At 44.4% G+C, this 14,214-nt stretch overlaps 1 protein-coding gene across 1 annotated transcript in view; it reads left to right on the top strand.

Moving 5' to 3' along the window:
- The window catches only part of LOC310798790 (COP9 signalosome complex subunit 7a-like), a 33,575-nt gene extending 20,456 nt beyond the window's left edge, over positions 1-13,119 (top strand). Inside the window, exons 6-8 of the mRNA XM_083661342.1 lie at positions 5,766-5,871; positions 8,479-8,648; positions 11,796-13,119. Coding sequence (XP_083517468.1) covers positions 5,766-5,871; positions 8,479-8,648; positions 11,796-11,835 — 316 coding nt within the window. The 3' untranslated portion in view covers positions 11,836-13,119. The remainder of the gene's footprint in view (positions 1-5,765; positions 5,872-8,478; positions 8,649-11,795) is intronic.
- The last annotated feature ends 1,095 nt before the right edge of the window (positions 13,120-14,214 follow it).

The following is a 14,214-nucleotide window of genomic DNA, read 5'->3' as shown; positions in this document are numbered from 1 at the left end:
TTTGGATTGTGATATTAAAGAGAGAGGCTAATAATAATGTTAAACAGAACATGGTGTTGCAGATGATGCACAGACTTTTAATTTAGCTATTAAATAAGATTTTTTTAAATGTTCACACACTCTTTTATAGTTATTAGCAGCCTATAGTGATAGCCTATAGTGATTTATAGAAATATCACCACTATCTTGCAACAGCTACTGTTACATGGTCACAATGTAACAGCTAATGTACACTGGACCCATCTCATGCTGTCTTGCTTGTATTTGGGGGCTTTAGCAAAAGCTGCCAATCTCATGGGCTGGTGAGATGTGTTTTGGCTTAATTGGCTAACAGCACCTGCGGTGCTAACAGCACCTGCGGTGCTAGCAGCACTAGCTTTGGGCAGTTTTGCAGCCTCGGGGGGACGGTGAAACCCGCAAGGGTGCAAATACATGAGCGGTCTGCACGTCCTTCACTTGCACACATCTTTTCGCTTGCAGATAGGTTGTATAGTATCTGAATCGTGCATTCCTTTATAACTGGGGACTGGTAATCTTACGACTTCAAAGGTCATGAGCTGGGCGGTGACGTCATCAGAGCTGGTATTTCCCATTCCAAACTCGTAGGAGTCTCAGCAGCCCCGACCTCAAAAATCCAAGATGGCTGCGCCGCGCAACAACAGTAGTAGGGCTGCACGATTTATCGTATTTTCATCGTCATCGCGATATGAAAATGCGCGATGAACACATCGCAAAAGTCACGTGTTATCGCAATTTTTTTTTTTTTTTTTTTTTACAGTGTACCTGAACGCAACATGCAAGATACCGACTGAATAAGTGTTCAAATGTTCATGTCATTCTGGCCAATACTCCACTTCTGTTATAACATTTCAGTCTGGAATATGGAATATCTTTCAATAATCGTTATGACTAAAAGGCTAAAAGTAATCTCATGTGTAAGAAATGACTGTTCTACATTGAAGTAAAAATGTAAATACGGTAATTAACTTGGTTTTGGATTTTTTTTAGCTTCAAGAGTGCATTTTTGTTCGTATGACCATCAACACAGGCTTTGAGAATCCTGTGCCACTTACTGATACGTATGCATTAACACACTCATATTGCAAAATGAATTTAGGCCCTCACTGTAATACTTCAGAAGTTGAATTTGAAGTTCAGCATTAATAAATTTGTCATTTTTTGTCTTAGATTTACCTTTGTGTGTTATTGCAATATAAAACTACATAATTGAGAATCGATTCTAGATTCTGGAATCGAGAATCGTTGGAATCGAGAATCGATTCTGGAATCGGATCGTGACCCCAGGAATCGGAATCGGATCGGATCGTGGCTTAGCCGGATCGGAGCACCCCTACCCATTAATATTTTTGTTTATAGCATTTATTTATTTATCGCAGGTCATATCGTCATCGCAATATTGAACAGTGTTATCGCACATCGCAGCTTTTCCTCATATCGTGCAGCCCTAAACAGTAGTAGTAATCGTAGTAATGTTGTTTAGCACTTCTGTTTTGTTTGTGTTTCATTAAATCAGCTGTACACACAGCAGCACTGCATAACATCTATCTGTGTGGACATGAGGCTGCAGTGTTTGTATGCGCAAAATGCTGCGAAATGCCATGTTATCAACTGTTATTGCTAACAATGGCTAGCCTGGCTAGCGACTGGATCTGACCAATGAACAGTGAACTTCCCAGCTCAAGTTTTCTGCAAATGGAACGCTAACAAAACGGATGTGACGTCATTTAGCCTCCACATCCCAGTTATTTTGCGATAAAGGAACGCACCATTAGGCTCACCTTTGGCATCTGGGTGAAACCCATCATATTTTCATATATGTCATTTTGCATTTTTCTTTGGCACTAATACTACCTGTTACCTCGCTGTCGGGTCATGACTGTGACAACTCCCCCCACCCCCTCCTCCCACTCTGCCAAGTGCCAACCACCTCAAGCAGGCCCGTAGCTACCAATGAGGACACCGAGGTCATGACCTTGGTATTTTCCACACACATTTTTCTTTTTTTTTCTTTTTTCTTTTTAGAAAAATAGCCCCGGTCCCCAGATCTATTCATCTGCCATTAATGTTTTAATGCGACAGTTGATCGGAAATGCAACAATTTGCTTCCTCTCTGTGTGCTATAGAAGGAAGAGAGATAACTCACAACATTCAGATTTTGCATTGAGGCTCGATTGGGGCTAGACTTTGGGGACAGTTCTATTGAAGTGAATAGGTAAGTAACTCCCCTGTAAAGTGATGTTTGTGTAGATGGGCCATTGTATTTAATTGAGCAGTATTCTGCCATGTGACCTGTATGCAGAATATAAATGATATTATATGGGGAGACATTTATTTTTTGTATCATTTTAAAGCAACAGCAGGGGGTGTGGATAATTTAAAAACTACATTTTTATATCCCTCTGTTGGACTCTTTTTTACATTTTCAATTTTCTGTTCTCTTGTAAATTTTATTTCCATAATAAACCATTTACAGAGTTTCATTGCCGGAAAACTCTGTACATGGTTTAGCCTGGCATCTCTCGGCCTGTCTCGGAGGGGAGTCCCCGGATGGGGGTCCACTGCTGGGTCCACTGCCTGGGTGGGCCCGCCCCCCGCGTGGCCTGCTCTCTCAGTTCCCAGTCACTAGCTGGGGGCGGGTCTGGGAGCGGGTCGCGTGGGGGGTGGGTTTACCCAGGCGACCATTGCTGGGCCCCTGTAGCACAACGACCTCACAAGGTTCCTCCTCAGCCAAGCCAAGTCACTGAGGCAATCCATATGGTGGAAAGGTTTTCTTGCGTTCACTGGGGGTGTGGGGACGCCGCTGTGTCCCGGCCCGGCCTTCTCTCCCACGCCTTATGTGGGGGGGGGGCCGGGGCGGGGGGCATCGGTGCTCTTCATCACTGGTCGAGGGCTGCCGGTTGGTTTAGAACAGTTTAGGTAGGCGATAGATTAGCTACAGCCTAAGGCTGACCTGTTATAGTGTTCAGGCAAAGATCAGACTAGAGCAGAGTAGGATAGGCCAGATTAGGCTGTAGATTAGCTAGGTACTATGTCCCAGTTAGCTCTGGTTAATGCTTAGAGTAGTCAGTTGTCTGATCTCCCCCCCCCCCCCTCTTTCTCTTTCCCCCACTCCTTTCCCTTCTTCCCCCTCCTGTTCCCCCCTCTCCTACATTTCCCACTCCCCCCCCCGCCTTCTCTCTTTCCATGCTCTTCCCTCCCCCGCCGCCTCTTCCCACGTTCCCCCTGCTCTCCCTCCCCTGCACCCTCCCACCTCTCCTTCTCTGTTCTCTCCACTGACCATTAGCATAGGAGCGCCCCAGGGGTGCGTCTCCAGCCCCTTCTGGTACGACCTCTACACCCACGACTGCGTGGCGACTCAAACTTCAAACACAATTGTGAAGTTTGCAGACGACACAGCGGTCGTGGGGCTGATCTCGGGGGGCGACGAGACGGCCTACAGAGAGGAGGTGGGGGTACTGGAACAATGGTGCCAGGACAACCACCTCTCCCTGAACGTCTCCAAGACCAAGGAGATCATTGTAGACTACAGGAGAGGGGGGGGCGCACACCCCCCAATCACCATCAACGGCACAGTGGTGGAAAGGGTGGACAGCTTCAAGTACCTGGGAGTCAACATCCACCAGGACCTGACCTGGGCCGGCCACACCGCCACTGTTGTCAAAAAGGCCCAACAGCGACTACACGGACTCAGGCGCCTGAAGAAATTCGGGCTGAGGAAAGAAATCCTCGGGGACTTCTACAGAGGCACCATTGAAAGCCTGCTGACAGGCGGCTTCACCGCCTGGTACGGGAACTGTACCACCATGGACCGCAGAGCGCTACGGAGGGTGAGGCGCGCGGCCCAGCACGTAACAGGAGGTGAACTGCCAGAACTGCACGAACTGTACAACCAGCGGTGCCTCAGGAGGTCCCTGAAGATCATCAAAGACACAAACCATCCCCACAACAGCCTGTTCTCCCTGCTACCCTCAGGGAGGAGATACAGGGTTCCAAAAACACGCACAAATCGCTTGAGGAACAGTTTCTTCCCGCAGGCCACGAGACTCCTAAATATGCACAAATAGTGCAGTAGTCGTACCGTACCGTACTGCAGCTGCTACTATTACGGATGCCTAACGTTTAATTGTAAATTTAAGTGTATGTTTAATAAGGTGCCTAACGTTTAATTGTAAATTTAAGTGTATGTTTAATAAGGTACATGCTATTTGCACATGTATGTATAAAACGTCGAATTTGGAATGTCTGAACACGTCTAACGTATGCACATGACATGTGCACCTATGTGCAATGAATATGCCACTGTCGTATAAGCCACCGACTTGTCTTATTGCTTATAGATGCCTATTTCTTATTGCCTTATTGCTGTCTTATTGCCTATTGATGCCTATTTCTTATTGCCTATTACTTATTTCTTATTGCCTATTACTTATTGCTTGTTGCCTATTTGTACTATGTCGTAAACGGAGTCCACTCCACAAGAATTTCACACGTGGTACTTGTACCATGGAGTGACAATAAAAATCTTGAATCTTGAATCTTGAATCTCTCCTCCTCTCTGTCCTCTCCCCTCTCTCACATTCCCCCTGCACTTCTTCCCCTGCACCCCCCCACCTCTCCTTCTCTGCTCTCTCCTCCTCTCTGTCCTCTCGGGGGGGGGGGGGGGGGGGAGGGGGCGGAGAGGTCTGTTCCCTCCCCTGCCTCCTCCTCCCGCGTTCCCCCTGCACCCTCCCACCTCTCCTTCTCTGTTCTCTCCTCCTCTCCCCCTGCACTCCTTCCCCTGCACCCTCCCACCTCTCCTTCTCTGTTCTCTCCTCCTCTCTGTCCTCTCTGGGGGGGGGGGGGGTCTCCCCGCCTCCTCCCTCCCTCACGCTCCCCCTGCTTCTCTACCCTGGCTCTCCCTCCCCTGCACCCCCATCTCTCCTTCTCTCCTCCTCCACATTCCTATTTTCTCCCCACCTCCCCCCTCTCCTCCGTCTATATTGCTCATTCTCTCCCCACCTCCTCCCTCCCCCTGCTCTCTTCTCCCCCACACCTCCCCTCCCTTCCCCTCTCCTGCTCTCTCCTCTTGCTCCTTCCCCACCTCCTATACCCTCCCCACCCCATCACTCTCTCACATTCCCCCTGCTATTCTCCCTTCTCCTGCGCTCTCCTCTGCTCTCCCCTCATTCCTATATTTTCTATATTATCAATTGTTCAAATGTTATCTTTATTCTGTATATTCTTGTTACTGTTGTGTCAGCTAGAATTAGCTAGACATACTTTCTGTGAAGCCCTCTGAGACATGCTTGTGAATTAGGGCTATATAAATAAACTTGACTTGACTTGACACAGTAAAGAGGATATTAATCTAACATGATGTCTGTAGTTCTTTATAGATCTAGTCTCTTAATTTTGCTCTCAAAGTGCACCAGATTGAAGCATTTTACTTTAAAATGGACAACATTTTCTATACGGGGGAGCACAGCACCCCCGTAGGCCCCCCACGCCACGCTAAAATGACCTCTGTATTTATCAAACCCTGGCTACGGGCCTGACCTCAAGTGCCCAACGTTGGACGATATGAAATTAGAGACGATTGCCCAACCCTAGTACAAACACTTGAAGCTGTTTGGGGTCTGAATAATGGTTTTCCTAACCCACCATCTCCCTCCATGCCTTCCTCTCTGTCTCTCTCTCTCTTGTGCCTCTGTGTGTGTCTCTCTCTCTCTCTCTCTCTCTCTCTCTCTCTTGTGTCTCTCTCTCAGGTGTACGGGGTGTGAAGCGGTGCTGTGTGGAATTGAGGAGCAGGTCGGAAGAGCAAACCAGTACAGAGAGAGCCAACTGAAGGTCAAAGTTCAAGTGGAAACAGAGGTTAGTCCATTGGCCCGCGCTATTCTCCTCCGCACTGCTTTGGAGTTAGAGCTGCAACGATTCATCTGTTAGTTGTCAACTATTAAATTAATCTGAATTAGTTTGATAATCAATTAATCAGGTTGTTTTACATTTTTTTAAGAAAGAAAAAAAAGTCAAAATTCTCTTATTTCAGCTTCTTAACACGTTCACTGCCGTTGACCAGATATCTCGTCTTTAAAAAAAACCGGTTGACTGCCGTTGACGAGATATCTCGTCTTAAATTTTTTTTCTTTTTTTTTGACGTGGGACGTCGATCAACCCCTTTTACATCTCATATTAAAATATGGGAGGTATTGAATGTGTATAATCTATTTTACCGACCCACTAAGTGGCGACAGTGCTCTCCAGACGAGAGAAAGCCAAGCAAAAACAGCCGCGTGAGGAAGCCATTCTCATGAAAATGGATTGGCGAAAACGCTTTCGCTTTCGCGCAGGGAGCTGGCGGTGGGGGATTGCAAATTTGCATAATAGATTACGGGTGGAACACACTTTGAAACACGCAGCATAAATAAGACCAGAATCGCAAAAGCTTCATCAAAGCTCTCAACCGAAACCCCAAGAAACGAGCGAGCCCATCCAGACTCGCCCAAAGAGCGGCCGCCAGCAGACAGGCAGCAGCAGCAGCAGCAACTCGCTTGTGACACGCCCGCTGCAGAGCCAGGGAGGCAGGAGGAGAACACACATGGAGGGAGGAGTTTGAAGGAGAGGGGGGTTTCCTGCTGTTATGGAGGAAATTACTGTTCAAAACTATTGTTTAGATGTCTGGGGCGACATTACAGAAACTTCCTAAATTCCAAATCCTATCCTAAATGATTGGTAACCATGGTAATTAGAGTTAGGACTTGATTTAGGAAAACACCCATTACAGAACAACAGTTCCTAAGTCAATATTCTCATCCTAATTTAAAATGGGAAAAGCGTATTACAGAAGCGTCCCAACTCCCCAAAATCTTAAAAAAGCTCTCCTAACTTTAAGATGCCAGCTATGCTGTCCTAACTAATTTACGCTATTTTCAACTGGAACAACAGCCATCTTGCATCTCGTTATAATTTATAGCCTACCTACGTACGTTATGGCTGCGCTGCTATTACATTTGCAAAACCAACAAAATGTCAACAGGCGCAATTTATTTGCCGAGAGGCTCATGCGGGACCCGAATGACGTTTTGCGTTTTGACGACAGAACGCTCGTTAATCGATACAGACTGCCCCGGGACATGATACTGCAGCTAGCCGAGGAGCTGAGACCTGTGTTGGAGAGACCGTCTAGGCGACACGGGGCTCTGCCTCTGCCGGTAGTACAACTTGCCCAAATGCACTTCGGTTTTTTGCGAAGGGAGATTTTCAAACTGAAGTGGCCGACATATCCAAAATATCTCAGCCTGCTATGTCACGTAATTTAACTGAGGTAGCAACAGCCATCAGCAATTTGGCTCCTCGGTACATACAGTTTCCAAGGGGGGAGGAACGGCAGAGACGGTTTCCGCTATTTTAGCCCATTCCCTCTCTTTCACCTCGCGCGTGAGGGTGGCTGAAAACTTTCCAACCAGCAGGCTACTAGCGCTCCTAGTTCCCCCCGCAAGTTGAGAAAGGAGGAGGTGTCTGTTGCTAGTGGTTGCTAGGGTAACAGACAGAAAAGTTGATAACCGATGCTGGATGAGTATTTAGGATTTCCTAACAAGACATAAGATAGGATTTAGCAAGATAAGATAGGATTCCTAAAGTTAGTTAGGATTTGCTTCTGTAATACGAAATCAGAAAAAATCTTAAACTAGTCCTATCCTAACTTAAGACATAAGATAGGGAGTTTCTGTAATGTGGCCCCTGATGTCTTACTGATGCCAAAAATGAATGGTTAAAGTGACTGTTCTATCGAATTTCACAAAAAGGCATTTTTCTCAGCTTAAATTTTCAGACGCTGAAACCATGCTGTATTCAAGTGCTAATGCCTACATAACTACTAACTCTACAAACTAACTCTTTTAGACAGAGAAAGCACACATTCTATTAGTTCTTTTGAGATATTTTGTGTTCACAAAATCTTAGCAGAAAATAATCCTCGGCTGTTGAAAGATGAGCCAGAATCCTCAAAAAAAAACCTTGGCAGAAGCTACCTACAGTAAAAAAAAAACGGCTGGCAGTGAATGTGTTAAATGTGAATATTTTGTGGTTAATTTACCCCTCTATGTCTTTGGGTTGTGGACAAAACAAGACATTTGAGGATGTCAACTTGGGCTTTGGGAAAGACTGATTGACATTTTCTCACCATTTTATGGAGCAAACAACTTATCGATTAATCGAGAAAATAATCAACAGATTAATCGACAATGAAAATAATCGTTAGTTCCAGCCCTACCTGAAGTAAATACTTGATGCTCTGTCATTTCTCTCTACTTAATAGTTCTGGTTTTAGGCTTCCACCTACTTGTGGTATTTTGGCTTCTTCCTAACAGCACATTTCCCTTTTCCTGCCTCTTGTTTGAGGCTAAACTAATACAGCAATCGCATCCATAAATACAACGTAAAACTCACCCCTCCTCTTTCCTTACCTCACTTTTCCTTCAGGTATCGAACCTACAGAAAACGTTAAAGGCCAGCTCCGCTTCTCCGTCATCTGGTCCCGCCCCTGCTGGAGCCGCGTCCAATCAGGACGCAGACCAGCCGGCCGAGCCGCGAGACCCCGCCTCCTCTCAGGAACCACGACAACCCGGCAAAAAAAGTTCCAAAGTGAAAGGGTAGGCCATGTGTGTTCGTCTTCTCTGGGCTTATGGGGGGTGTTGTGGCATTGTTCGAGATGCAGCGCAGTGTTGGGCAAGTTACTTTCAAAATGTAATATACTACATATTACTAGTTACTTTCATTTGAAAGTAATAAGTTACTTTACAATGTTACTTTCTGTGTAGAGTAACTCGTTACTTATTACACTACTTTTACCAAAACAACAGCAGCAGCAGAATGACATCGCCGCCCCGGAACCATCCCGAAAAATAATTTTAACCACCTTGAAGTCAGTGTAAACAATACAAAATTCTAAATGTTATTTGTTTCCTTTGTTATTGCCATCTATAGTGGTTATTTGCATAAAAACACACAGTTTGATTAGGAAATGATTGTATCTTTTTTAAATATGTGCTTTGATTGAATAAAATGTAACTCAATTTGTAACTTGAGTTACTTGACAAAGTAACTGGTATAATATTACTGAAATCCTATAAGTAATAAGTTATATTACTGAGTTACTGCTAAAAGTAATATATTACATGTAATATGTTACTTTTGTAATGAGTTACCCCCAACACTGGCAGCCAAGTATCGTCAGCATGACCAAAGTATCCATAGTCAAGAACGTCTTGGGTTTTATGACTTTCATACAATAGAGAGCCAAAGATGACGTCATTTCCTGCTTCAGCATGCGTACCGAGAGATTTCATCCGCCATTCATTATCCCATAGACATTACTTACCAAACGATTCAGCTATATTTAGAAACAAGAGAGCCCGTAGAACATTTCACTCGGACCAAAACATTGGACAACAATGGATATTTTTTTTATTTTTTTTTAGTAGTAGTAAAACTATTTTTATAAGCAATTTTATGAAATGTCTATGGGAAAATAAATGGCGGATGAAATCTCTTGGTGCGCATGCTGAAGCAGCAAGTGACGTCGACTTTGGCTCTATTGATAGGGGGGAAAAAGAGTTTGCGTAGCGATCAAGTGCATTTTTTTAATAAAGCATGGCCATTGGTCATAGATTTGATAGGACTTGAAATGCATGTTTGGCCATGCAGATTAATTTGCTGAAACTACACGTCATCTTTTATTGAATATTGTTAGTTCACGCCTAAATCAGGTTTGTCACCCGTGTTTAAAAATAAATTTGATTTATTCCAGTAAGAAACACAATTGGAACAAAGAAGCTGCATGTGGGTTTTTTCTTTTTCTCCCTTTTTCCCCCATTAAGTTTCCTTTATTGTTTCTGCTTTTTTTTTGGTTCTGTGAAGCACTTTGTAAACCGGGTTTTGAAGGGCGTTAAATAAATAAACGTTGACTTACTCACATTTAAGCCACTGCACTATAAAGACGCTTGCTTCAAACACTGAATTGAAGTGCAATGTTCTTTTTCGAGAGCAATGTTAATTCAACAGAGAATCGCTATGTTTCCCATTTTTTCCAGTAAACACTAAAAAGCCAGCTGCCAGCATAAGTGGTTAGTATGATTGTGTGCGAGTGCGCTTGTGTGGAGCCGACCCCCGTATGCATGAAGTAGCTTCATTATCAGATGCACGTCGCAGTGTTTTGCAGGCAGCGGTACTCTAACCCTGCTATCAGGGACTCGCTTTTTGATTCAGCCTCTCCATCCGGCCCAATTAACCACTTGCTAATTTCACGTCTGTCCTGGATTTGGAAATGTCACTGGATATACAAACGCCCCGGGCGCTTTCTTCCCTGAAATGGCTGTTTTCCCCTTCTGGTGATCAAGATGAGACACTTTAGTTGTCTGCCTGTTTTTTCTTTGTTCTTGCTAAATAGAAAAAGCAATGATTATTTATTTTCTCACTGGCTGACACGTTTTGATTAAAACAGAGAGGTCTGTAAATTCTCATCACTCTATGTTGCACTTGAAATGAATATCCACTTATGTTTTGAAATCCAAATAAATAATGGCTTAACCTCAATCTTTTCAATTAAAATAGGTTTTTGTGCATCATTGGGTATTTATAGCAAGAGATTGAAAGTGCAATAGTTAGAATTTGTTTCTTACAAATAAGGGTCCACTGAGATCAGTCAAAAATGTTGCAAAAATACTAAAATCTTGACGTTAGACATCTTGCGCCACTAAGTCATTCTTGCTCACAACTTGCAACAGTGATGCATTGGCTTCAGTAGGACATGTATAAAATAAACATGTAACATATAAGCCACTCAATTATTCATCACATGTTGGCAGATTCTGTAAGATTTCACACTGGTAGATGAGTCAGTGTATTAATGGAGAACAGGCAAATTTCAGTCGTTTAAAAAATCAGTATGCCTCTGACACAAAACACATGAAATGTGTATGTCATCATTAGGGCTGGGTATTGGTTCAAATTTCAAGAATCGATTCGATTCCGATTCACAAGGTTCCGAATCGATTAATCCCGATTCGATTCCGATTCGATTCATTTCAATATCGATTTGGTTAGTGATACTAAAACATGTTTTTTGAGCTGTAACCTGAATTACATGATTGTCCAGTTATGTAACACAGGGGTTCCCAACCTTTTTTGCACGACCGGTTGTCAATTTTAATTGTTTTAGTTACACATATAAATAACAGCCTTTTCATCTGTCAATAAAGACACTCTCACAATTATGCACAGTGATTTGATTTCAGCCTATATAATTTCTAAAAGTAGATATTAATGATCAAACATTTCCATTTATGTAGCCTACAGTATTTGTTTTTGTTTAAACTACAAACATAAATAAACGTCAACTTGAAACTATGTTTCAACTACCACACACAGCCTATAATATTATAGCCTATGTTTATTTAAAATAATAATAATAATAAAAAAAATCGATCTCTGGACATATGAATTGATATCAAAGGATTAAAATAAAAATCGATTAAAAATCGGAGAATCGATTTTTTTAGCCCAGCCCTAGTCATTATTTTGTTAGTTAAAGTTAAGCCAAAATAATCGAATATTCATTTAAAAAAATGTGTTGGATACTTATTATAAACATTGAATCAACCTATTCTCTTTTTTGAATGAGTTGCATGTACAAAAAAGATGAAAATGGCCAGTAGTTGCTGCTTCTAGTCTTTTGAGACTTTGGTACTAAGCAAAGCATTTATGCAGGGCTTTCTGTGGGTCCTCTTCCCCCTCCTCAGGCTGCGTGGCAGTGGGAAGATCTGGTCCAAATCCAACTGAAGGCGGAGGAGGCAGAGACCTGGGGGACACCGGCACTGATGGATACCACTCACCGGTTTGACGGACAAAAGGAGACGTAAAACTGTCTCACGTGGCCCAACGTTCAGGGACACCCTCGATAATAACACCCACTCGCCACGCAACGACGCCAACGACAAGACGCTTCACGGGAACTTTCTCGTCACCTCCGTACACTCATAATCTCACCTGGGACGGGTTCGGAAGCACACACACACACACACACACACACACACACACACACACACACACACACACACACACACACACACACACACACACACACACACACACACACACTCACACTCACACTCACACTCACACACACAAGCACACACAAGCACACACACACTGATGGGAGTGACGGGTGGGACTACCAGCTCTGTATATATATACGCCCCCTTCTAACAGCGAGTACGCGGGAAGACAGAAACGACGTATAACAGTCAGTCTGCAGAAGGAGTCCGTTGTTTTTGATCTTTATTTGACACAATGAGACAAGAAGATCAGTTGTATTTGATGTGTTTTGTGTTTCTAATGTTTTAAAGACTTTTGGTTTAGATTCATTCTATGTTACGTTTGTATTTTTTTTTTCTCTCTCTGCAGAGTCGAGACATGTTATGCTATGAAATCAGAATATAGATTGTCGGCAAATAAAACGAAACCCTGTACTTAACCTGTCTCATTAATGTCACTGTCACTTCCTTTTATTAATAAGTGCACTTCAAAGTGCATCTCTGGAGGGGTGCACTGCTAAATGTTAACTCGCAGAAGGGGGGGCTACCCCGTTAGGAGGTCAAGCCATTAATTAGGGCGTCTCCCCAAAGAGACTAATGTATTATAGAGCCGAGGCTCCTCCCCCCTGTGCTCAACCAGCACGGTTACACACGTGTAACACGTCACACACGTCCACCCACACATGAAGTACATTCATATTTTATATCCGTATGTTTTGCCCCAGAGCTGCTATTTCAATGTCAAAATTGCCTGTTGAAATTGCCTGCCTGCCACCCTCCCGCGTGCGCCTCCATCATCACACGTTTCCCCGTCCTGTCCACCTCCTTTCCTCACATCTCCATTCTCTTCATCCCGCATCACGTTAATGATGGCAATTAACACACCAGCAGCAGCAGCAATAGTCAAGAGTGAAAGACGAGGCTTGAGAGACTGGGAAATTATTATCCTATTCCATTTAACTCTATAACCTTCCCTCTCGCTCCACCCCCTCATCCCCCCCTCTCCCTCCACCCCCTCACCCCCCCCCCCCCTCTATAAATAGTGGTGTTAATTTCAGTCAGTGTGATTGAGCTTTGGCTTCACAGTTTGCTCCGTTCCAACAGATGGGAGCTGTGAATTCTAGCAGCTGTACACCTGTGAAGTGTGTGTGTGTGTGTGTGTGTGTGTGTGTGGTGAGTTGTGTGCGTTCGAGGTGTGTGAGCATGTGAGTGATGACTCTGCATGTTGCGACGGTGTTCTTGCGCGCGCACGCCTAACTTGTGCATTAGCGTCGGGGTCGTTTGCTCGGGCGCACACCGCACGGTTACGGCTTTGCTGCAGCGTCTGCTGGTTTTTGCGTCTCGCAACTAGACGGTCGTTAAAAACATCCGAGTGGACTCCAGCCAATCAATTACCTGGATTGATCAGTAAAATGCCCGGAGGAGATGGAAAAAACACTAGCGGGGGCTGTCGTCGGCTGGCGGAGAATCTCAATACACTCGAGTTGCATTTCTCCTCTCTTGCTCTCTCTCCCTGATTCTATTGACATTTGTGTGAAAAAGTGGACACAGAGGAAATTCGGGGTTAGCGTCCTGTTCAATCTTTTTGAAGTGAGAAAAGCCATGAGGTAAGGAGATTATGATGGGCAGCATCCAGGGGCGGACTGGGATCATAATTCAGGCCGGGCATTAGATACCAAGCAGGCCAGGCCGATACGGGCCGACGCGCGTGCCGGCGCAGGCGAAAAATTTGGGCAGTTTGAAGCCCAATTTGGGCCGTTTGAAGCCCATTTTGGGCCGTTTGAAGCCAGATTTGGGCCGTTTGAAGCCCAATTTGGGCCGTTTGAAGCCCAATTTGGGCCGAGTCCAATTTTACAATGAGATGCACCCACTTTAACCCTGAATAAAGTAATAAAACCACTAGTAAACCAGTAGGCAGCACCTGGCCTGCTGTTCAGTGAGTGGCCTGACTGCGGGCACACAGAAAAAAAAAAAAAAAAAATTGCAGGCCAGGCCAGGCCACCAGGCATTTGCCCGATGTGCCCGATTATGCAGTCCGCGCCTGGCAGCATCCTCACTCTTTGCCCCCCCGCTTTCAGCTGCTCCTCGGTGGTTTCAAAACATATGATTGGCATATTATGCATGA

The sequence above is a fragment of the Poromitra crassiceps genome, assembly GCF_964638095.1.
Source record: "Poromitra crassiceps genome assembly, chromosome: 26".
Classification (NCBI taxonomy): domain Eukaryota; kingdom Metazoa; phylum Chordata; class Actinopteri; order Beryciformes; family Melamphaidae; genus Poromitra; species Poromitra crassiceps.
Note: the sequence above shows the minus strand (reverse complement) of the source record. Positions and strands in the feature narration are given on the sequence as shown.